This window comes from Histoplasma capsulatum, genomic scaffold, assembly GCF_000149585.1.
Source record: "Histoplasma capsulatum NAm1 scaffold_1 genomic scaffold, whole genome shotgun sequence".
Taxonomy (NCBI): domain Eukaryota; kingdom Fungi; phylum Ascomycota; class Eurotiomycetes; order Onygenales; family Ajellomycetaceae; genus Histoplasma; species Histoplasma mississippiense.
Window position 1 is genome coordinate 3,391,595 of NW_001813982.1, and position 21,953 is coordinate 3,413,547.

A 21,953-nucleotide genomic window follows, 5' to 3' on the forward strand; every position below is an offset into this window, starting at 1 on the left:
GGTGGTCCTGATCCAAATCAGGTCTGGAACAAAAACAGACGTGAGTTGCTGAAATTATTTCTTTTCTTTACTCTCTTGGTATTATTATACTAACCTTAACAATCAGCTGTCCAACCTCCATCAGCTAAGCACTTGACAGATGAAGAGCTGAAGCAACAATACGGAATACACATGACGTCTAGGATTCAAGAAGATGGGAATGGCAAGGAAGCTAAGTGGGCAGATATCGACGATGACGAGGATGATTGGGCACCTGAAACAATAGAATGGAATGACGGTACGAAGATTACACTCACTCATACAGAAAATGTTCCGCTCCCTGGTGCGAAAGAAAAGGATACGACAAAAGACGGAAAGCTGTCCCCTCCCTTACCTGAAAGCAAATCCAAGCTCTTGCTTTCTAAAACCAGCTCTGTTGGCCCGAATGCAACTGTTCTTAAACTGGGAGCAAGCTCCGATAAACAAAACAGACCGGGGGATCTTTTAGCAAAGAACCAGAATGGGAAACCCACCCTGACTTCCAAAGCTCAGTCTGCTGCCCACAGATCTCCATGGGCTCCTTTGCCACCAATCGACAAAGTTCCTCCCGTAACGGTTGGCCCACCTTTACATGTGCCATCGGCCCGCTTTTCTCAACGAGACGCTCATGGCCATGCCCCTGGTCCTGCAACATCAGGCCCAGCGAAGGAAATTGCCGCGGATGATTTTAATCGATCGTGGAGAGATACCCATTCTAGCGCTCCTCGTGAACTTTATAATTCGCAATCTGGCCGGTACGAACCTGTTCTAGATACTCGTCGAGGCCCAGCTCGAAATGAAACAAATTTCAGGCCTCCCTCACTCCTACAACGGCCCACTCATGGAGAACAGCCTACCCCAGCAGAACCCTCACCAACATTCCAATCTCGCGCATCAGCTGCTGATGGTGTTTCCTGGGGAAGGAGGCGTACGTCATCGAATGTCAGCGGGGGAAGTGGCGCATTTGGTAGGCGGATGTCTCTCGGAAAAGGTCCCGTGAATGGGGTAAATGAACGGTCATCCTCGCCTCTCCCTCACCAGAGGGGACAATACCCCCCTCGTGGCATTTCGCCGCCCCAATCCTCGGCTCGCCAAAACCGCGCGGCACTTCCAACCACTCACTATGCGCCTCCTGGATTCCATGGTGGAGCCACTCAACAATCGGGTCCGCCATTAACCAACGCAGCAGCACAGCAGCAGGTGCCTTTCGAGGATCCTATCTCGATGCAACAGCGCATTATGCGCGAAAAGAGAGAACTTGCAAGACAGCGCCGGAAGGAAGAGGAAGAAAGGGAAGAGGCAGCGAAACAAGAAAGAATTAGGTTGAAGCTTCAAGCTATGGGAGTGTCCCCTGAAAAACCAGCAGAAAAGATACCCGAAAAGCCTTCTGGCAGCACATTGCAAAAGCCAGCGGGTGAAGCGCAGTCTGCGCCGCCTGAATTATCAAAGCCAGCGGCGGGAGGTGCACCCACTCTCTCACCTCCCAAACCTCCTGTTCCTGAGCCTTCAGGGGAACCAAAACAATATGGAATGATGAAAGTACACCATCCAGCATCTGCAAAGAAATTAGTAGCAGCGAGCGAGAAAAGCCCGGACAGACCATTTCCAAACAACCAGCCTCGCCAACCGGCATCGCCGCCCCGAGATTCTAAATTCGAATCTAACCGCCACCTTTCAACAAATGTAAATGGAGTACGTCCGTCTACGGAGTCTTCCCCGACGGAATCAAGCCATGAGTCCATAATGGATGAAAAGCCTCCGCAGTGGAAAGGACCTCTTGCGGGAGCAACACCGTACACTTCATGGTCCGGCCAAAAGCTTAGTCCTCATCCCGCTCCGACCTCGTCTTTGTGGGGCCCTCTCAGCAATGATAAAGCACTCGGAAATGGCACTTTTGATAGGAATTTGACCGGCTTTCCCCCCCGAGACTTACCACTAACGATTGGATTGCCATCGACAAACGACAGGCTTGGTAGTACTGAGAGACCTCAGACCATGGCAGATAACGGCCGTCCGTCATCGCCGCTCTCATCCCCACAAGAACGACCTTCGCGTAATGAAACTCTGAAGCCAATTGCTAGACCAACACCTATAGGGCCCCCAAATTCCCACTCGCAATCACAACGATCGCAACATGATCAAGTCTCTCGTCGATCCCAGGACACATCAAGCTGGAATGATTTCCACTCTGTGGCAGCGAAAGGAGAAGCAGGAGAAAGTGAGAAGTTCCATCGAGAACTAACAACCTTGCGTGAAGAGGAAGCTCGGAGCGGCCTCGGTCCAGTTTCCCTTCAGGTCTCGTTCAATGAAACCTGGCGGCAAGTCGAGAATGATCAGGCCAGTCAGCACCAAATCGTCAGTATTGCCAGGTCAACTGATAGGGGAGCGTCACTCCCAACCTTGCATGGATTCCCAGCAGCAGTTACTCCGTTACCATTCTCCGACGTGTCTACAAAACCTCCCACAAATCCTACAGGACGAGAATCGAGATTTTTCCCTCACGGTGGTGACCAACTTAGAAGGCCAGCAAATATCCCCAGCACACATCTTAGAAGCCCTTCACCACCTCCACCAGACGATATTTCCAGCCACCCAGTTTTTACTGGAGATTCCAACCGGCCGTTGGTCCACCTACCAACCCCGAAACCTCGTGTGAAACTCCCTCCACAACAAGTATCACCACCGGCACTACCCATGACCACGGCCACGTTGCCTTCTATGGCTGCGGCTCCTGCAGTCCGTCCTGTTTCTCAACCTGTTACAAACACTACATCATGGCAAGACAGATTTAATGGATTATTTGGTAAGAAGCCTTCACCCGGTAAGACTTACGCTCTTGCTGTTGCATCTGTTACCAAGGAGCCTCTTGAAGTTCAGCCATCCGCATCGCTCGCCTCCGTATCCTTTCCCCAGCATGACGAGATTGAACTCCGCGATGCTGGCAAAGCCACATCTAAAGATGTGGAAGATGAGGAGGCTATTTTTGAAGACCGTGAAGCAGGCTCGACGCCGGTGGTGAAGCTGCCAATCATGGCTCCTAAAGCAGCCTGGCTGCCCGCCCTCCCTCCGCCACACTCCCGTTTGCGTTCTAAATATTCAAAGCCTGTCCAGCCTTGGAGCATTGAGCCGAATATTTCTGGGGTTTTCGATGACAATCATACTTCTGTGATCATCCATCTACCAGGTGGAGATGTTGCCAAGACGCTAATATTCCCCAAGAAGGGAGGTGGCAATCCTACTCGCCAAAGGGGTTCTTCAACGTTCAAACAGCGGAAAAATGTGAAACCTAGAGAAGGATCTGGCAACTGTAGCCACTCCCACGCACCAAGAAAGCATCCACAATCTGCCTCTACAATACCGCGAGTGCACCAAAACAGCGGCAGCTGGAGCAGTCGTCCGTCTGCTAGCGCTGCCCATTAACTCTATTCGAATGCGCGTTTTAATCTCATCTAGTGGTATGTTTTATATTAAATTACCTGCCTTGGTTAACGATCTGCATTACTTCCTTTGCTAAGAGTTGACGCTGAGAGACTCCACATTTTCTGAGGTACCTTGGAGCATTAATCGCTTGTACCCTTCTGAGTTCTTATTCTTCGTTATGTTTCATTCTGATACTACGCTGATAATCGCTGTCATTGCTTTATTTTCGTTTTCCTTTGGCTCGATTAACCCTTTACATCTCACCATATAACGCCATCAAACTCTTCTCCCCGACCCCCCATTCCTCCCAAACTTACACCATCCATATGAAAGATGCTCTTTATACTGAGGTGCGAAATCTACCCCTAAAGAACGAAGATGAGCTCTTTTTTAAACCTTTATGTGCACCTCTTATCATCCAGACACAAAGCACCTTAGATTCGTTGTAAACAAAGGTGACCAATGATTCCTGGCATTGTGGGGGCCTGTACATTATTCCCTTCATTTTTATCGAAATTAGCACATCCTTTATAACATTCTGTGAAGGTTATTATTATTGTTATCATTACCATTATCATTATCATTTATTAAAAACTGCTGAAACTGTAATTTCAGAGCTTGCGGTTTTAACAATAATACTCTGATGCTCGAGTAGATGTGTGGGACTTTGGCCATTGACGTTGGTGAAGGCAGCCGAGTCGATCTATTATTTGAATAGGAATAACCCCCGCAAGCACGATTTGAACAGAAGACGTAGTTTATTACATTGTCTAGCTAAGTACCCGGCTGCTTAGGTGCAACTCACCTCTGCCTTCAGCTGGGCCACATGGCTGCATGTTGCCACGGAGGCCCTGAATGACGGAGGGATATTAGATGTTCCTCAAGCCTCCTTTGAACAAAAACCAAATAAGAGAACTTTAATGCCGTTTTATGACAATATTTTTTTATTGTATTTTAATTTTTTTTTAGCTCTGTAAATTATGTAAGGAGAAAGAATCTTGTCATGTAGTTTGCTATACATGACATGAGTAGGCGATAGGGGTACACAAAGAGATAGGAGGTGACCTCAATATATATATAACTAACTGATGGAGGTAGCAAAGGACCTGGACTAAAATCTGCAGAAAACCAAAACGAAACTCCACACACGAAAGGACCCGGTAGAATAATAAGCCACCAGACAAACGCCTCGCTGAGTTAGAATATAAAGGACTTTAAAATCAAGCGAATAGCCTCCCAGCCAAACTCAATACCCAGAAAAACAACACATCGTGAAAGGCCACGCGGCATAGGGAAATCTTGATCGAGTATACAAGAGTAACAAAGGAAAGGCAAATAAGAAAAGAAGAAAACGGAAGAAGGAATACTACCAATTCCACGTCCGACTCGACGCGGTAAAAACTGGAGGCTTCCACTGTAACCTGGCGGGATCAATCTTCCGGGTGCCTTTTATTTTCTCTTTTTCCAAACGTATTTTATGCTGTTCGACTACGGCATCGGTGAGGACGATGACCCAGTTTCCTTTCTATAAGAGTATTAGTATTTTCGGTATATTTTTGTGAAGGATTTTATGTACAGTTCGCGCAGGGAATCTGGGGTGTGGGATGAGGAGTCAAGATATATACGTACGTTATACCTAAGGAGATTCAATACGACCAACGTCTCGTGGACATCCTTTTCCGTCATTGCACTAAGACTCGCCAATTCACTCTCGCTAATGGTCTCTCTGCCTGGCTCCATCAAGATGTCGACAATGGTTTCTCGCCAATATTGACGGTAACCCAACAGCCCCAAGTCACTAAGAGGTTTCTCGGGTGAACCTAGCTTGTTTTCTCGCTTGCTAAGCTCATAACTAAACGCGATGAGCAGACGACCAAAGCCCCGACGTTGATACTGCGGCAATGTTAGGATACAGGCCACATTATATCCTTCTGCCGATTCCTTTTCTTTGGAGAAGTATCCGACCAAATGACAGCCATGTTCGTCCCGCGTAGTCATGCAATAGAAGAGGAAGGGATCAACATCGTAATAGAGAGTTTTATGATCCAGGAATAGCTTGCTAAGGAGACATAGGTTTCGACACCAAGTACGTTGACGGCGTCCATCGACTTCAAAAAAAGAAACATTATCATCACGGTAAATTTCGTTTCCTGGTGGATGGACTAGGGTACATTTGCTACGGTGTCTCTCAAAGGACCTTTTCTGATCAAAGTAGCTGAGACAGAACTCATCAATGTACACCATGTCCGCATCAGTAAAGTGTGCAGGATAAGGCGAAAAGTACCAGGGTTCTATCTCGAATTTGCCCATCTGGATATGAGTCAAGTTTCGTACCCGATGAATCTCAATCGGGTTTTGAGTCATACTTCCGCCGGTTCGGAGCTTCTCAATCTCCTCTTCTCTTGCAATTTCCCCAGCAAGCTTATCCTCCTCTTCCTTTATGGCTTGTTTTGCTTCTGCGTCACCAGCATCGACCATTTCAATATCTTCAGTTTCCCCATCCAGCTTAGGCGTGCTAACAGAAGAAACAGCCTCGCTGCCCAGTAGCGAAATGTTCTGCGGCGTTTCATCTTCACGGTTCTCTTTCCCGCCAGCCTTGGATGGACGAGATGACTTGTTGATATTCAAATCTTTGTCAGCAAGGAGTTCTGGAGCAGATATTTCTCGACTACCTCCCCGAGGCCGCTTCGGAACATTCTTCGGCTGTGCCTTTGGAGCCGCAGCACCAGAAGTTTTCTTCTTCTCGGGCTTCTCTGGCTGCGGCCACTCAACCTCCTGGGTCAAATCAATTCTGGATGCTGGAACCCATTCTGCAACGATACATTTATTAGTAAAATATTAAATAACTCTTTTCATATCTGTTGTATAACGAATTTCTGTACATACCATCAAGCCGTTTGTTGAAGTCGACATAGTGAACGCTAATGGCTACTTGTTAGCATTCTCCACCTGTGCAAGGAGAGGAGGCAACTGGATGGAAAAACGTGGAAAAAAGACCAAAGAAAATCATAAGAAGAAGCCTACTAAAAACTTGACCCTCCCTTCCGCTGTCTCATGGATAAAATCTCCGCCTTTCGATACTCGCCATCCTAAACTCGTGGTTAATGTTTTTGTCGCGGAATCTTTTTTATATCACGTGACTATACGCGGTTAAGGCGAAAATTTGCGCTCACCTTTTCTACAAATGCCTTCACGCCGATCCTAAAAAATTGATAAAAATCAGCATATGTGATGTTTGAGATGATTACTGCAATAGTATACTTCGTGTATATCAAAATTGGGGGTGTACCTGAGGGTGTTGAGAGCGGCAAACCCCTTTTCGACAGGATCAGGCGTGACAGCGGCTTCTTGGGAAGCGTCGCTGACGCCCATGTTATTCACAGCGGAATTTCCTACGGGATATGATGTTGTTTGGCGATGGAAACTGGTGTTGTGGTGGAGATATTGATGAATGAAGGTGAATCGGATGTCGCTGTTGTTGGAGGTTTGAGGTGTTTTTGATCCTCGGTTCAGGATTGGCTAAACGCCACCTGTAAGTAACTTCCCTGGTTTCTACCCACAATATTGCGTTACTCAGCAGCGAATGTTTCGGAACGAAGCCTGAAATAAAATTCACACCAAGGCAAGAGAGAATAAGCTAAGCAAAATTAACAAGCTCTGAATGGTTTCTTAAGGTATGATATTAATACAAGACATCCCTAACCCAACAGAAAAGAATATAGATAGGCAGGCCAAGCCTCCTGAAACTTAACGGATCATCATCATCCTTTCTACAGTCTACCGGTGCCATCCATTCACTACACCGCCCTCCAGTGACTCTAGTTCTTCCTTTCGCGATTTGTACAGCTCCTGCGCCTCGCGCTCCCGTCGGGTGATGAAGGTCACTTCATCACGGAGGCCCTCGAGTCTCCTACCAATACCCGATTCTTCTCCAAGCTGAAGAGTCCGGAAAGCGTCCAACTCGAATCTGGCCTTTTCGAGAGCTTCGCTGGCTTCAATGATTTTTGCCCTGAGAGTTTTTGCCCGCGCTTGATATCCGCCATTGTGGAGTGAAATCTTTTTCTCCAGCTTATTCCCCTGTTCCGCGCTGGCTAGGAGAGACGTATGGACGTTTTCAAAAGCGGCTATCATTTGTTGCTCTTGCGTCTCATAATCATCGTCATCGGAATAGAGCGAAAGGCCCAGAAGGCTAGCTGATTCATGGAGAGAAGACCACGAGGTCGTAAAAGTATCCTGCCAATCTTGCTGGGGAGGAAGACGTGTCACCTCACTTGTGATAGCTGCACGGGCCCAAGCAAGTTGTGCATCACTAAAGGAGGTCAATTTCGGAGCTTTCCCTTCAATCCTGGCACCCGGTAAGGGAAATTTTCGAGCATCATGGGCGATAAGAGTGACCATCTCGTGTGTAATCAAGTCTTGAATAGGGTCTGAAACATTGCTTGAATTCTCCATTAACGTGTCCAACTTGATCACACTGGGTCGCGGTAAACCTCGCTTATACACCTGGCTCTGCCTTTCAAATTCCGCTTGAGCCGCCTCGTCGGCAGCAGCTTTATTTCTCCTATCCCGCTCAGCTGCGTCCTCTTCTGAAGGCACCTCTTTGCCAGTCGGCTCTGCTTGCTCCGTTGGCATTTCTTCCAACTCCCACTCCACTTCTTTTGGTGCAGGAAGACTGGAAAGTTGGCTACTTAATTGGCGCCGTAAGAAGTCCTCACGCAATTTCATCTCCTTGGGCGTGTTACCAACAAGCGTTCCCATACTAGCATCCTTGTTGATAGCGAAGTTGTCTCTAGGCGTGCGTAGTGGAGTGGCTCCTACGCCCATCGGCGTTTTCATGGGAGTGGCACCTATGCCGTTAGCACCAGCTTGGCGAAACGGCGTGGCCATGGGATTTGGTGTAACGAGCGCATGTTTCCGTGGCGCGATTCCTTCAAAACCAGTAGAGCCGCCGCCTTCATGTAATGGAGTATTTTCTCCACCTAGTAGAGACGATTGTGTTTCCGTTAAGGCTTTGATATTTCGGATTTCGTTTGCAATACGATCTTCTTCGGCCGGAGCTCTGGGTGTTCGAATGGGAGTGCCACCAACGATAGTAGAATAGTTACTGATTAAACCCCGCGTTCCATCGTTCTCCTCTTCCCCAGCCATTTTGCTTGCCCGCTCTCCTGCCATGCCCATTTTCACGATCTCCTCAAGTTCGGTTTCGCTTACTTGAGGAGACGGGAGCACGAGGGCCCGACGCTTACTACTCTGTTCCGCTTCTCGGATTTTCTGCATCTGTCCTGCCTTTGCAGCTGCAGCGAAGGCGGAATTGCCACTTTTGTCATTTTTCCTTCTTTTCCTTTCGGGATCTTCTTCTTGATCACCTTTCCGTTTGCTGGCAAGCTGTTGTTTTCGAGGATCAAACAAAGCTCTTTGTCGCTCATTTCTGGCTTCCTCTTCCAAGGTATCGTAGAAACCGGGCGCTGGCTGTTTTTCAAAAGGAATATCCGCATTGTAATCCATCTGGCCTTTCTTCCGTGTGACGACCTTAATGTTGATACCGGCATTTTTCAGCTCACGGCGCTTTTGTAGAACAGCAAGACGACGTGACTCTTCCAATTGGCGTTCTCGAGCTTTCCGCTTGGCCTTCTTTCCTTGTGTATTCGCAAGACGAGCACGGGCCTCGCTGAGCATTTCCTTTTCGTCCTCATCGAGGTCGATGGTATCGGGGCGTGCAGGTTTAGACTCCGGGTCCGGGTCCAGTTCGCCTGGCCTAAATAAGAGATGTTAGTGGTAATTAAGGATGCAAGAAGAAAGTAATAATGTACCGTAGCCTTCTAACATCATCAGCACTTGGGGCAGCAGTTTCACCTCCAGCAGGGCCGCCCAGGCCAAGTTCATCAGATTCCCGCGCCTCTGCTTCATCCAATAACTTCTGGTATCGTTCTAAACATTGGGTCGCTGTTCTTCCGACAATAGGAGCAATCGTTCGCCACTGTGTAGGCATTAACTTCGCCAGATGGAGTAATTTTTCATCTTCCTCTCGCGACCATTCGATCTTGCGGATAGCAGGGTCCAGCCATTCCGCCCAGCGAGCTTTGCATTGCTTCGGTGTTTTCCTGGCAAGAAGGGAGGACACTCGCGCCCATTGATTCAGTCCATATTTGGACACGGCTACCTTCACGATCTCATCCTCAATATTCGTCCTGGCAGAATGGTTAGTGAGCGGTATCACAAAAGGAAACAATTTGTAGCTTACCATACTCCACCCTTGACGACTGGCATCTTGACTGGCGATGTGGATGACCAAGCTTGAGGTTATGGTTGCTCTAGGTGGCTGAATTGTTGTCGCGGTGCGTGTAGACAAATAAACGGCAAGAGAGTTTTGCCGCCGGGAGCCGCATTTATTTAGCGCTGTTGCCGCCAACCAATCGATAACCAACCAAAAGCCCAAAAATTTCGTCCGAAAAATGGCACTATCTCCAAAATTCAGTTATTCTCTATGACCACTTTTCCGATAAAAAAAATAGCGATACTATGGCGACTACAATCGGGGCACCCCATCAATACAAGCAGCCTTCCCGAAAAGGCAAGAAAGCATGGAGAAAACATGTGGATATGACTGAGGTCGATGTAGGCCTACAAAGAGTACGAGAAGAAGAAATCGAAGGGTAGGCCTATTCCCCTTATTACCTTCCCCTGACATAGACTAACAACTCGTTCATTTTTGCTTTAGGGGTGTCATTGCGGAAAAGTCATCCGAGGACCTTTTTGTTCTAGACTCCAAAGGCTCAGACGAACTCCAACGAAAAGTCAGAAGTATAAAACTCCTGAAGTGCGATGAGATACTTGCCCAGCGTTCTGCAATCCCTTCAATTGATAATCGCAAGCGGGGAAGCTCTAAAGTTACAGACGGGATAACTGAACCTAAAAACAAGCGGACAAAGAGCGATTGGGTTGCTCACAAAGAGTGGATGAGGTTGAAGCAAGTTGCGAAAGATGCCAATCTGCTGGAACACGACGATAACAGAGTAATATCGCATGACCCTTGGGGTGAGGACGTCGCTCCTGAATTCGCGGAGGAAACGAAATTTAATTTCCTCGAGAAGCCTAAACCAATTGTTGCACCTCCAACAACAAAACTACCGCCACTGTCATTGGCAGCCAACAGAAAGCCTGTGCCATCAATAAAAAGCCCAGATGCAGGAATAAGTTATAACCCGTCATTTGAAGATTGGGACCGCCTTTTAACAATGGAGGGTCAAAAAGAAGTTGAGGCTGAGAAGAAACGTTTAGAAGAAGAGAAGGCAGAACAGGAGAGATTGGCACGAATCGAAGCTGCGAAAGATGACAACGGACAGGCCCGGTCGGATGATGAGAGTGCTTGGGAGGGATTTGAGAGTGAATATGAAACCGCTGAATGGCTTAAGAAAAAGAGACCGGAGCGGAAAACTAAGGCTCAGCGCAATAAGATAAAAAGGAGGAAAGAGGCTGAGAGGAAAGCAAAATGGGAGGCGCAGCTCAAAAAAAGAGAAGAACAAGCTGCCCGAGCGAAGGCGATAGCTGAGGCGGTCGCGGCGAAAGAAGAAGCCGAGAAACAATTGAAAAAGGCCGATGATGAATCGTCAGTAGAAGGGGACGATCGAATTCTGCGGAGAAGGCCTTTTGGGAAAAACCCGTAAGCCAACCCATTGCTCTGACAGGCGTGGATTAATATATTGACTTACAATCTCATCTTAGGGTCCCTGTAAAACCTTTGGAGATTGTTCTGCCGGACGAACTGCAAGACTCTCTACGTTTATTGAAGCCTGAGGGCAACCTGCTTGGAGATAGGTTCCGGAATCTCATTGTTCAAGGCAAACTTGAAGCGAGGAACCCGGTTCCCCTCAATGGGAAGGCGAAGAGGGATTATACAGAGAAATGACTCACAAAGACTTTAAAATTAAGCCTTAAGCTGGTAAGCTAATTAGCAAGTTTATGGAATTTTATAGTACGAATTCCAGAGGCTTGATGCAATTATCATGCTTTCAATTCCTTGTAGCAAATAGTTAGTTGAGCCCCTTTGGTGAATCTACACATGTTTGCTCTGTTTGCAGAGATGGAGAACTTGAAAACTACAAGGTTGTCAGTTCAACATATCATGCACACGCCATACATACACCCTTCCAACTCTAAACTGTCATTTACTTGTAACGCTATATCGTGATGGACGGATGAACGATATTCGTCACCGCCGGAATGGAACTCAAAAACCTCTCAAGCAATTGGCGAAAACTTCAAGAAACACTGAAAATCGACAGCCCCTCCACTGCCCAAAAACGCAAAGCAGATAATATTGCTACAACCAGTTACGAAGTAAAGAAAAAGAAATTACCGCTATCGTTACCACCAGAGACCCATAGGAAAGGCGGGAGGGGTGAAAAGTTTTCCAAAAGACGTAAGATGGGATTAGTCTTGTCAACTGATGCCACGGGAGAAGAATCAGAATCGCGTTCTATAACAACAGCCTCGCAACGGAATATATCCACAACCTCAATAGTGCAGGCAAAACCGAAGCCTTCTAGCGAAGCGAAGGTTAATGAAGGGATATCTCCAACGTCAGTTTCCTTCCACAATGTTTGTCCGCTTCGTTAAAAGACTAACCGCTTCCACAGCGCGGAGGTCGGGAGATATGTCGCTCTTGACTGTGAAATGGTGGGCGTGGGCCCGAATCCCGATCGCGACTCGGCTTTAGCTCGTGTGAGTATCGTCAACTACAACGGTGAACAAGTCTACGATTCGTTTGTGCTTCCGAAGGAGAAAGTGACGGACTGGCGAACACATGTTAGCGGGGTGTCACCAAAACACATGACAGATGCCAGAGAGTTTGAAGTAGTCCAAAGAGATGTCGCAGGTATTCTGGATGGCTGCATTTTGGTAGGGCATGCGGTCCGGAACGATTTAGATGCTTTGCTCCTCAGTCATCCGAAGCATGATATACGGGATACCAGTAAACATCCTCCGTACCGAAAAATTGCTGGCGGCGGCTCACCGCGTCTGAAGATACTGGCTTCTGAGCTATTAGGGTTAGAAATACAGGGCGCTGCTCATTCAAGTATAGAGGACGCGCAGGCAACGATGCTTCTTTTCCGACGAGACAAACAAGCTTTTGAGCGGGAGCATGCGAAGAAATGGCCACCTATACGTGCACCTGCTGGTGGCAATGCTAATAACGCAGACACCAGGAGGAAGAAAAAGAGAAACGCCAAGAAGGGAAAGGGGAATAAATAGATGTTATGATGGATGTGATTTATCGTTGATTGGTTTGGAGTTTATTGAGTTGAGCTTGAGTCTTGATGATTTTATATACCCCTGCTCGTATATACTACTATGAATTAAGCTTGATATTATGATTTAACATGAGCTTATTGGACAATACTATTGAGCTTCAACATCCAAATGAATGTTATAACGAGAACTGCGGGTTACAGTTGAACGTGGTTTAAAAAAAGTGGGTCTGAAAAATAAACCATGCTCAGCCCTCACTCCCTCACTAAAATGCATACATACTAAACAACTTTTACACACTCTCACTATATTATTAATCAGCTCTCATTTAACTAGTCCTTCTACTTCAACATCTGAGACACTTCAATATCTGAAAAGCAGTTATAAGCTAGAATTAGTGATTAATATTAGTTAAGAGATAGAGCTTTGAGAAATAAGACAAAATCACTGTGCCCAATGCATTTGAAGATGTGTGAGATATGTATGAGACATGACCAGTGTATGTAGTTTTAATGGGGTGGTTGATATGGTTTATGGTCAAAACCACGCCGAAGGTTATTCCGGCCCGAAAAATTAACCATGTTCAACTTTTATCAGATAGGGCCGCTTATGTAATGCTACATTCACACTCAACGCACCCAACGCGTCGCAAAATACCAATGATAGGATTTTTTGGTTGGAAAGCTCCATTAAGATAGAGCTCAGTCTTTACTCCAGAAATATATTTGCAACCCAATCGAGCCTCTCATTTAGAGCATAGCACCTGGAATTCCCGTAACTTTCCAATTGCATTGTCGCAGTCAATTCTGGCATCCATTCGACTCAACCACACAGTCGCACACGAGCACTCGCACACCCATCAAACTGAAAAGGCGCAAAATGTTTGCAATACGGCCACATAAGAATAATTCTGATTCATTTAAGGAGGATTGCTCAGAAACTCCAAACTTTCTGCCGTGTCGGATTCATCATGATGGACCGGTCAACATCTCGACCAGATACTGGAATCCGGTCGCTGATGAGGATAACCCTGGTATGTTTGGAGGTGACGTTGCTTTGTTTGGTTAGATGAAGGACATTTCATGCGATGTTGTTTCCTTTTTGTTTTCCTCTTGATTCTGTTCTTCTTTGGTGCGTTATACGTTGGACGGACGGGTGTAGTCTAATTATACTAGGAGCTCTGCACTGGTCCCATTTTAGGGATTAGTATAAGAGGTTTATTTTCATACATCCCCTCTGGACCGCTTCCTATTGTCTTGTCTAATGTTGCCTATCTATGGACCACTCGACTTCATCAGATATGGTGAATATCAGCTAACTCAATTGCACCCAGACACTGCAACCGCATACTTCCGAGGCAGAAGGCTTAGGGGGCGAAGAGTTCCAATTCCGGAGGGATATGAAGGTATGTTGCTTTCTCCCTACTACCAATATGATCGAGAATTTCGTCGCCATTATTGGATAAGGTGCTATAGTTTGAGAGAAGAAGGCGAGAGAATAGCACTCTGACTCTGTCCGAATATATCATTTAAATCAAGTACAGGTATTCTTATGAGTCAAACAAATGGAACATCGGAATCCGGAACCAAGAAGAATGATCAAAGCCACGACCTTGATCAGAATGAAAATGAAGATGAAGAGAGTGAGGGTGATGGTGAGGATTGGACATCCTTCACGATACTCGATAAACAAGGTTCATTCTCGGCCTTCATGGTCTGGGACCATGAAAAGTTGCCCGCTGCTGATGACCCTTTCGTTAAAGGGGTTAGTGAGTGGATTCGGTTTGCTGAGGCGGTGCGTATTCGACTTTATTTCTGTGGATTCAAAATATTCCCTATTTTGCTGCCTTGGTTCTCGTCCGGCCTTCACCATCGTTTATCCTGGATAGGGGACTAGGTTCTGCGGTATTAGAGTACCAGTTGCTTTGGTCAATGGGCTTCGCTATATCCCGTCATGAAGAGGAGTATATCCATCCGTTTGCTAACTTGCGAACAGATACATACAACACCGTCAGATACAGCACAGCAAGATAATGGGAAGCCCCACGGAGCGGATAATGACAGGAATGACAAACAGGACTGCATGAGCTCAGCTTCTTAATTTATGAAAATGAAAGGCTATTACAGTAACGGTGTCTCAGTGAATTTTGAACAATTGTGATGCATTCTTTATACGATAGTTATGCCCACTGCACTTTGGCTACTTTGGTAGAGATCGGAAAGGCAAAATTCTAGAACATTGGATAGAAGATTTGACCCAACACCATGACTAATCGGAGATAGATAATCAAAAAAAAAAAAAAAAAAAAAAAAAAAAAAAAACCATGATGTGAGTTAAAAAAATTATGCAAACGGAATAGACATTTGGTGTATTCGAAAAATCGAGTCCCCGAGAGAAAACCATTGTGTTGCCGTGCTGCACAACAATCCTGGCAGATATTATCCAACCACGACAACATGTTCATGCACGAGATTGACAGCTCCTGGAACATAATTACCATATCAGCCCCGCTTGTTTGCTTATTCTCCACAGGTGAGAGCATTACCAAGGACCAACTACGCCGCGTAAGACCGCTCTAGCAGGGAAACCTTTCGACAAGTACGGGCTAAGTGGCCCAGGAACCAACTCAAAGCTTGATTCCCAGCCACGAACAAAAAAACAGCATCGACTACACGTGGTGTTGCGGGACAAAATGCATTGAATTTACGGAGAGAACGGGAGCCAAAATTTCCAAAACTTACGACAGGAACGCTGCAGAGGAACCCCAGTGCGGGTTTGCGCACAGGGAATGGTGAGGCAAAAAGCCCTGCCCACAGAGGCCTCGCAGCAGCATATGGATTTGGGCATGTCTTCAATTGCAAGCGAGGAAAACAGTTCGAAGGTGTGGACCGCTAAGGCCTTCTCACACCGAAAGAACAGAGAAGAAAGCAGTTACGACAAGATATACCTATCGCTCGATAGCCTATCACGAACGGGGCATCGTTTGCAATTCTCATGGCCACTTCTTATTTTTCGGGACGCTAAATGCAGTCATTATTTTTACTTGGGGGATTAGCAACGCACGTGTGGCAGACCCTGTCCGCGATTCAACTGTTGACTTGCGACTACTGTTATTGTTATTGTTGCTGAAGGCTGTTAGAGTGCGGCATGGAAAGAATCTCTAGCCAAGCATCCACTTTTCGCAGGATGACATTGTAGCATTCGGTGGATCTGTATCACCAACTGACCGTTCTTCAGCTGTTCTCCTGCAGAAACATGCCCCTCATTTTCATATCATCACTCTTTCGGAGCCTTTTGCGATCCAACAAAATCCCTGGAAAGGCAGTCTGTTCCATTTCCACCGTCAGCTGCATTGACATAAAAGGAGCTACCCTAGCACTTTTTGTTTCACTTCCTCTCTGTTTCCCTTCTGTGTGCTGCGCTTCTCTAGCTGTCAATTGGTTGATGAATTGCGTGCAGCATTTTCACCATTTGTAACCATGAAGCTTCCGTGGATCGCTGGAGCTGTGCTCTTTTCGTCCACAGCCCTAGCTCAGACGTTCCAACGCCTGGGAGGATGCCCTGAGTTGGGCTGTGTCTTTCCACCAGACCAGTATGCTCGTCCCCCTTTTCTTACTTTCACAGTTTTGACTCATTAGAAAAAAAGTCGGGATTTATTGAGTTATGATGTTTTGTATTTTAGGACGGATTTCCTGGCTGGCCAATATTTTGACATTCGTCTCGAAGTCCACTCGCCTGTCAATGGCTCTGAAGCTCGCGAAGGAGAACCTGACCCCAATTTCACCTTCACCATTACGAAGAAAGGTCGTAATAACAAACCACAGGCGGCTACCGAATTTTTTGGTGTAGAGGAACCTGAACTTGAGAAATGGGACTTCACTTGGTACGAAGGTAAGTTGTTGTTTCTTCCAAAGAACAAAAAGCGGGTATATATATATATGTGTGTGTGTGTGTGAGAGAGAGAGAGAGAGAAGAGGAAACTGCACACCCAGCCAAAAACGTAATGCTAAATGATTAATAGATTTATTTGCGCGAGATGCGAAGAAACCCTCATTGGTCAAAGTTGCATCCAAAGTCTATCGACATGTTGCGTTATATCAGCCAGGAGAGTACGAAGCAACTCTCACCTACTATGACGGCAAAACAACAACAGCTACCTGGCTCGTTCGAGATCTAGCTGAAGTACGCAAAGCGAAAAATGTGATCCTGTTTATTGGTGATGGCATGACCACTAACATGATCACCGCTGCACGTATGATTGCCCATCGTTCTGTCAACGGCAGATTCCAAAGCAGGATGCAGATGGATAAATTCCCTGTTCTGGGTCATCAAATGACTCATTCCTTGGATTCGATCATTACCGATTCCGCCAATTCTGCCACTTCCCTTTATACTGGCCATAAGACGACTGTCAATGCTTTGGGTGTATACAGGGATTCATCTCCATCTCCCTTTGACGACCCCAAAATCGAGACCATTGCCGAGATCTTCCACAGGGTTTACCCCAACGCCGGTATTGGAATTGTTACCACGGCTCATTTGTGTTAGTTCTTCGGCTTTTCCTATTTTAATTTTATGCAGTATTAATAACATCATCATTTTCAGCCGACGCAACGCCAGCTGCATTGACTGCGCATACGAAGGATCGTGGTCAAGCGGGACACGTGATTGACTCGTACTTCCATGGCCTGGCTAACTACTCATGGACCAAGTGGGATGGGACCAGACGTTCTTTTCGGTGGTGGTGCAGAGGGATTTCCTCCCTGAAAGGGCGTACCTAGGCCAAAATTATTATAAACTCTTTGCGGAGAAAGGGTATAGTGTCAGTTGGAATAAAACTGCCTTGGCCGAAGCCCCAAACACCGAAAAGGCGCTGGGTGTATTTTCCACTAGTGTCATGGCTAAATGGCTTGACCGAAACATTTACACTGACAATCTCAAGAACAAGAAGAACTACCCAGATGGTTCGGACAAGGATGCTGATGACCAGCCAGGCCTCAAAGATATGACTCTCAAGGCCATTGACATCCTCACCACCCGCAGTTGCAACGACGGCTTCTTTCTCATGTCTGAAGCTGCCAGCATTGACAAACAAATGCATGTTCTTGACTACGATCGCGCCCTTGGAGAACTTCTCGAGCTTGACGACACCATTCGAGCCACTATCGAGAAACTCCGCAGTATGAAGAAACTTGATGAGACTCTTATCCTCGTCACAGCTGACCACGGCCATGGCTTCGACGTCATGGGCACTGTTGATACGGAATACCTCAACGCCCAAGACACGGACCGAGCCAAGCGTGATGCCATCGGGGTGTACGAAGCATCAGGCCTGTCTCAGTACACTGTACAGACCGAGGGATCATTTCGCTATAGTGAAGGTGTACATTTCCCTGCACAGTGGGATCCCCGCTACTCACTATTTTCCGGATTGACCGCAAATCCAGATAGAAGGGAAAACTACCAAGTGCACAAGGACGGCCCGCGACTGCCCGCAGTGACACTGAAAGACGGATCGGAAGACTACTATGTTAATTACAAAGACGCGGTTTCCGGATTCGTGATTAACGGAACGCTTTCAGTTTCGGAAGCTCAGGGCGTGCATTCTTTGACCGATGTGCCAGTTTTCGCCATGGGCCCGTGCCAGGAAGCGTTTGGAGGTATGTTAATAACTTCTTTTGTTTATCTAGCTGTTCTATTCGTCCCTGGAGGATTACCCTAAACAGGCGAAACAGCAGATTAAAACGATTTGCTAACATACACTCGCTGTTATGTAGGTGTCTATAATAACATCGACATTTTCTTTAACATCGCCAATTGTCTTGGCTTAGGCAAACGACAAGAATGTATTTAAGAAACAGTTTTGGCGGACTGTCGTTGGCTTGTTTTATTTAAAAGAATAGCGAATGTGGCAATATTGGCGGCATTTTGAAAGTATACAGAATATGGATTCAAATGCTCCTTAGAGCTCGTCTTCATCGCTTGTTGTCATTATTGATATTATCTTACTCTTAATGTGTATATACATTGCTTCTTCCACTTCCTCAATTCTACATTCATATTCCTATTCATATTCATACATTACATCCCTTCCATTAATCTTGAATGGAGTTCGTTGGTGCCGTATTTCGTCGGACGGCTTATGTTAGGATAGATCCTGCACGATCGGTGTCGACATCAAACACATACGCTACGCATATTTCGGTCAATAATCAAGCAAATTAGCAATTTATAATAGTGTTACTCAGAAACTAAAAGCTTCTATCCTAATCAAAAAGAAAATAATCAAAACACAAGCAGAATTGGCGAAGGAAATCATTTTAGAGATGGATAACGGGGAATGGTAGAAACAAAGGGGCTCCATTGAACGTTGATGCGTATAGTTAACTAAATATGCCCTAACTAAATAACTAAGTTCAGCCCTATCCGGATGACATAATAATCCGTTCCCCCATGGCGAAATAGCCGCCAAAGCTCAACGCTTGTAGCAAGAAGAACTGATACTGGCCAAAGAGCACAATCCATTGCCGCGCAAATATTTGACTTCCTTGATTCGATGGCTGAAATTGGACAGGCGGAGAGCTTGATACCGAAATTCAAAGTAGAGAGGTTACTCAATCAAGGTTGACATTCCCTCGACTTCTAATGACGATACCAGCCGTTATCATTCCTTGCACTATCTCTCCTCGACTGACCATCCTCCCATTCCCTCACAGATCAAAATGACCGCCGCATATCCATTCTCGGCTCTATCGATGACGCGCCCGGTATCTTAATCATTGAAAGAGCAGCTTTCATTTCAGATTCGGACTCCCTAAGAGCATTCCATGCTGCCCTAGCAAATGTAGCAGTCATTGGAGCCAACGATATATATCGCTGGTACCTCGCGTCAACTGGGCACAATCACGATTCCCCACCAGACGTAAAGCTAAATCTCATTTGGCCTTGCACGGAACAGCACATCTTGAAATACTCAGCACAAACTGTACGCATGGTCACGGAGACGCCAGATGTTTATGCGAACTACGTTCGTGCATATATGCAGAGTAGGAGGGAAAACGGCAGGCTGAACTGGGTATATAATATTATAGAAGGACGCAAGGAGCAGGAGGATGTAATAATTCGAGTGTCAGATCCGGAGGAAGGCTTTTTGCTTTTGCCTGATCTTAACTGGGACCGCAAGACAATAGGAACTCTCCGTCTTCTTTGTCTGGTGGAGCGGCGTAACATATGGAGCCTACGAGACCTGAAGAAAAAGCATATCCCGTGGCTGAAGCATATGAGAGAGAAAGTCCTAGATGGTGTTGTGAACGTTTATCCCCAACTTGATCGAGACCAGCTGAAGCTCTATCTCCATTGTACGTATTATGGATTAGAATGCCGTACGAAGCCAAGAGTTGTTTCCTTTGTCCCTCACACTAATTTTCCATTTTAGACCAACCAACCTACTACCACCTTCATATTCACGTTGTCAACATAATGCTAGAAGGTGGGACTACTCAATCCACAGGGAAAGCTTTTGGTCTTGAGAACCTGATCTCTCAGTTAGAGACGATGAGTGGCGGACCTGATGCGGGAATGGCTGATGTTTCGATTTCATACTTCCTCGGCGAGGAAACTGAGCTATGGAAAACAGTATTTGGACCCTTGAAACGAGGCGAGAAGCCCAAAGTGGCGAACTGAGAAATAATAAAGAAAACTACAGATCTGTAGGTTTGGTATAGAGCTGGATAGCCATGATCGAGGTAGTATATACTAGTACTTATGGAAATTCTCAGCTGGGCTTCATAAAAGAAAACCCGCAATTTTTAATAGCAGTATTCGCCAAACTAGCGTGCCATATACTGGAAAAAAACAAACCCTTTATTCATCATAAAAAGGCTGTTCCAAGCGTGGAGTACGAAATGTTGACTTTTGAATCCTGATCACCTGCGATTCTAAGCCCTAGGAGCCAACTAGCTGCCTAAAGTAGAATAGGCTGCCATACATGACGATTGTTTCCCCGCAATACCAAAGGCAACAACAATTCGCTGACGAACATCCGGCTTGAGAAATTCCCTATTTATATCGTGGGCAATCCCTTCTCAACTTGGGAAATATAATTGAGCCAAACACTGTTATTCTGTAAACCCTAGGATTTCACAATGGCAGGAAATCCAAACGCGCCGGCGACGGCTAAGGCCTTCGTTCCCCTTGGTAAGAACTTGAAATCGTCCCTCAATGGCATAAGAATAAGAATATACTAATACCCCAGTAGAAAACAATCCAGAAGTAATGTCACACCTCATCCATCAACTAGGTGTTTCACCGACTCTTGGCTTCACCGATATTTATAGCATCGATGACCCTGACATCATCGCCTTCGTACCCCGCCCTTCCCACGCCATTCTTCTCGTTTTCCCCGTCACGAAGGCCTACGAAGCCGCGCGCATCGCAGAGGACACAGGTAGGCCTGTATATGAAGGATGCGGCCCCAAAGAACCCGTAACTTGGTTCAAACAAACTATCCGCAATGCCTGCGGGCTAATCGGACTCCTTCATGCCGTCAGTAACGGTGCTGTGAAAGCACATATCACACCGGGCTCAGATCTGGATCAATTACTGAGGGATGCAGAGCCGTTGAAACCCGCTGAAAGAGCCGATTTACTATACGCAAGCAAGGCATTAGAGAGCGCACATGCTGAGGCGGCGAAAAAAGGGGATACCGCGGCTCCTGCTGCGGATGAGAAAATCGATTTGCATTTCGTATGCTTTGTGAAGGGAAACGATGGGCATTTGTGGGAACTGGATGGGCGGAGAACAGGTCCACTAGACCGTGGGCCTTTGGACAAGGAGGAGGATGTGTTGAGTGAGAAGGGCTTGCAGTTGGGCGTTCGCCAACTGTTGAAGAAGGAGACAGAGGCTGGGGGCGATGTAAGGTTTAGTTTGATTAGTTTGGGGCCGGTTTTTGATTGATTAATCTTTTGTCGGCACCGTGTGATGCGAGGAGTTTCTGCCTGATTCTGCGTATATAAACACGGGCTTCTCTTATCGTTGATGTTGATAATATACACGGATACGGGTGTGTTTAGCATGCTTGTATTTTATACCCCTGTGAGGCTTGACTAATGGATCCAATTAGGGGCCACCGCCTGTACGTATTTCTGCACTGAAGTGTAGAGCCGAGACTTTGGAACTGCTTTCTTAAACGGTGGAATCACCTTAAACAGTTATATCTGCATCTGTGGCCTGGAACGAGAGGCGTCATTAGCCGCCAAAATTCGACA

General features: G+C 46.4%; 9 protein-coding genes across 9 annotated transcripts in view; 7 read left to right on the forward strand and 2 right to left on the reverse strand.

Annotated features, from left to right (window-relative positions):
• The window catches only part of HCAG_00974 (predicted protein), a gene marked incomplete at both ends in the record, with an annotated part of 4,288 nt that extends 850 nt beyond the window's left edge, over positions 1–3,438 (forward strand). The window contains 2 exons of the mRNA XM_001543878.1: positions 22–40; positions 125–3,438. Of these exons, the coding sequence (XP_001543928.1) occupies positions 22–40; positions 125–3,438 (3,333 nt within the window). The remainder of the gene's footprint in view (positions 1–21; positions 41–124) is intronic.
• Positions 3,439–4,804: 1,366 nt separating this feature from the next.
• HCAG_00975 (histone acetyltransferase ESA1) lies at positions 4,805–6,810 on the reverse strand (the record flags this gene model as incomplete). The annotated part of the gene is made up of 6 exons (XM_001543879.1): positions 4,805–4,963; positions 5,068–6,248; positions 6,325–6,359; positions 6,463–6,527; positions 6,612–6,639; positions 6,728–6,810. The coding sequence occupies 6 exons, from the start codon at positions 6,808–6,810 to the stop codon at positions 4,805–4,807; spliced, it is 1,551 nt and encodes a 516-aa protein (XP_001543929.1).
• A 405-nt stretch (positions 6,811–7,215) lies between these two features.
• Positions 7,216–9,705, reverse strand: HCAG_00976 (pre-mRNA splicing factor cef-1; the record flags this gene model as incomplete). The annotated part of the gene is made up of 3 exons (XM_001543880.1): positions 7,216–9,193; positions 9,249–9,626; positions 9,680–9,705. 3 exons carry the CDS (start codon positions 9,703–9,705, stop codon positions 7,216–7,218), a joined length of 2,382 nt encoding a protein of 793 aa, XP_001543930.1.
• A 252-nt stretch (positions 9,706–9,957) lies between these two features.
• Positions 9,958–11,344, forward strand: HCAG_00977 (60S ribosome subunit biogenesis protein NOP53; the record flags this gene model as incomplete). Its single annotated transcript, XM_001543881.1, has 3 exons — positions 9,958–10,091; positions 10,157–11,098; positions 11,161–11,344. The coding sequence occupies 3 exons, from the start codon at positions 9,958–9,960 to the stop codon at positions 11,342–11,344; spliced, it is 1,260 nt and encodes a 419-aa protein (XP_001543931.1).
• A 314-nt stretch (positions 11,345–11,658) lies between these two features.
• HCAG_00978 (hypothetical protein) lies at positions 11,659–12,690 on the forward strand (the record flags this gene model as incomplete). The annotated part of the gene is made up of 3 exons (XM_001543882.1): positions 11,659–11,857; positions 11,927–12,017; positions 12,075–12,690. 3 exons carry the CDS (start codon positions 11,659–11,661, stop codon positions 12,688–12,690), a joined length of 906 nt encoding a protein of 301 aa, XP_001543932.1.
• An 876-nt stretch (positions 12,691–13,566) lies between these two features.
• On the forward strand, positions 13,567–14,720 carry HCAG_00979 (predicted protein; the record flags this gene model as incomplete). The annotated part of the gene is made up of 4 exons (XM_001543883.1): positions 13,567–13,720; positions 14,021–14,092; positions 14,231–14,455; positions 14,683–14,720. 4 exons carry the CDS (start codon positions 13,567–13,569, stop codon positions 14,718–14,720), a joined length of 489 nt encoding a protein of 162 aa, XP_001543933.1.
• A 1,446-nt stretch (positions 14,721–16,166) lies between these two features.
• HCAG_00980 (hypothetical protein) lies at positions 16,167–18,541 on the forward strand (the record flags this gene model as incomplete). Its single annotated transcript, XM_001543884.1, has 6 exons — positions 16,167–16,279; positions 16,370–16,578; positions 16,709–17,230; positions 17,293–17,351; positions 17,414–18,347; positions 18,465–18,541. 6 exons carry the CDS (start codon positions 16,167–16,169, stop codon positions 18,539–18,541), a joined length of 1,914 nt encoding a protein of 637 aa, XP_001543934.1.
• Positions 18,542–19,243: 702 nt separating this feature from the next.
• On the forward strand, positions 19,244–20,370 carry HCAG_00981 (conserved hypothetical protein; the record flags this gene model as incomplete). Its single annotated transcript, XM_001543885.1, has 3 exons — positions 19,244–19,310; positions 19,404–20,045; positions 20,123–20,370. The coding sequence occupies 3 exons, from the start codon at positions 19,244–19,246 to the stop codon at positions 20,368–20,370; spliced, it is 957 nt and encodes a 318-aa protein (XP_001543935.1).
• Positions 20,371–20,831: 461 nt separating this feature from the next.
• HCAG_00982 (conserved hypothetical protein) lies at positions 20,832–21,642 on the forward strand (the record flags this gene model as incomplete). The annotated part of the gene is made up of 2 exons (XM_001543886.1): positions 20,832–20,883; positions 20,945–21,642. The coding sequence occupies 2 exons, from the start codon at positions 20,832–20,834 to the stop codon at positions 21,640–21,642; spliced, it is 750 nt and encodes a 249-aa protein (XP_001543936.1).
• Positions 21,643–21,953: the final 311 nt, after the last annotated feature.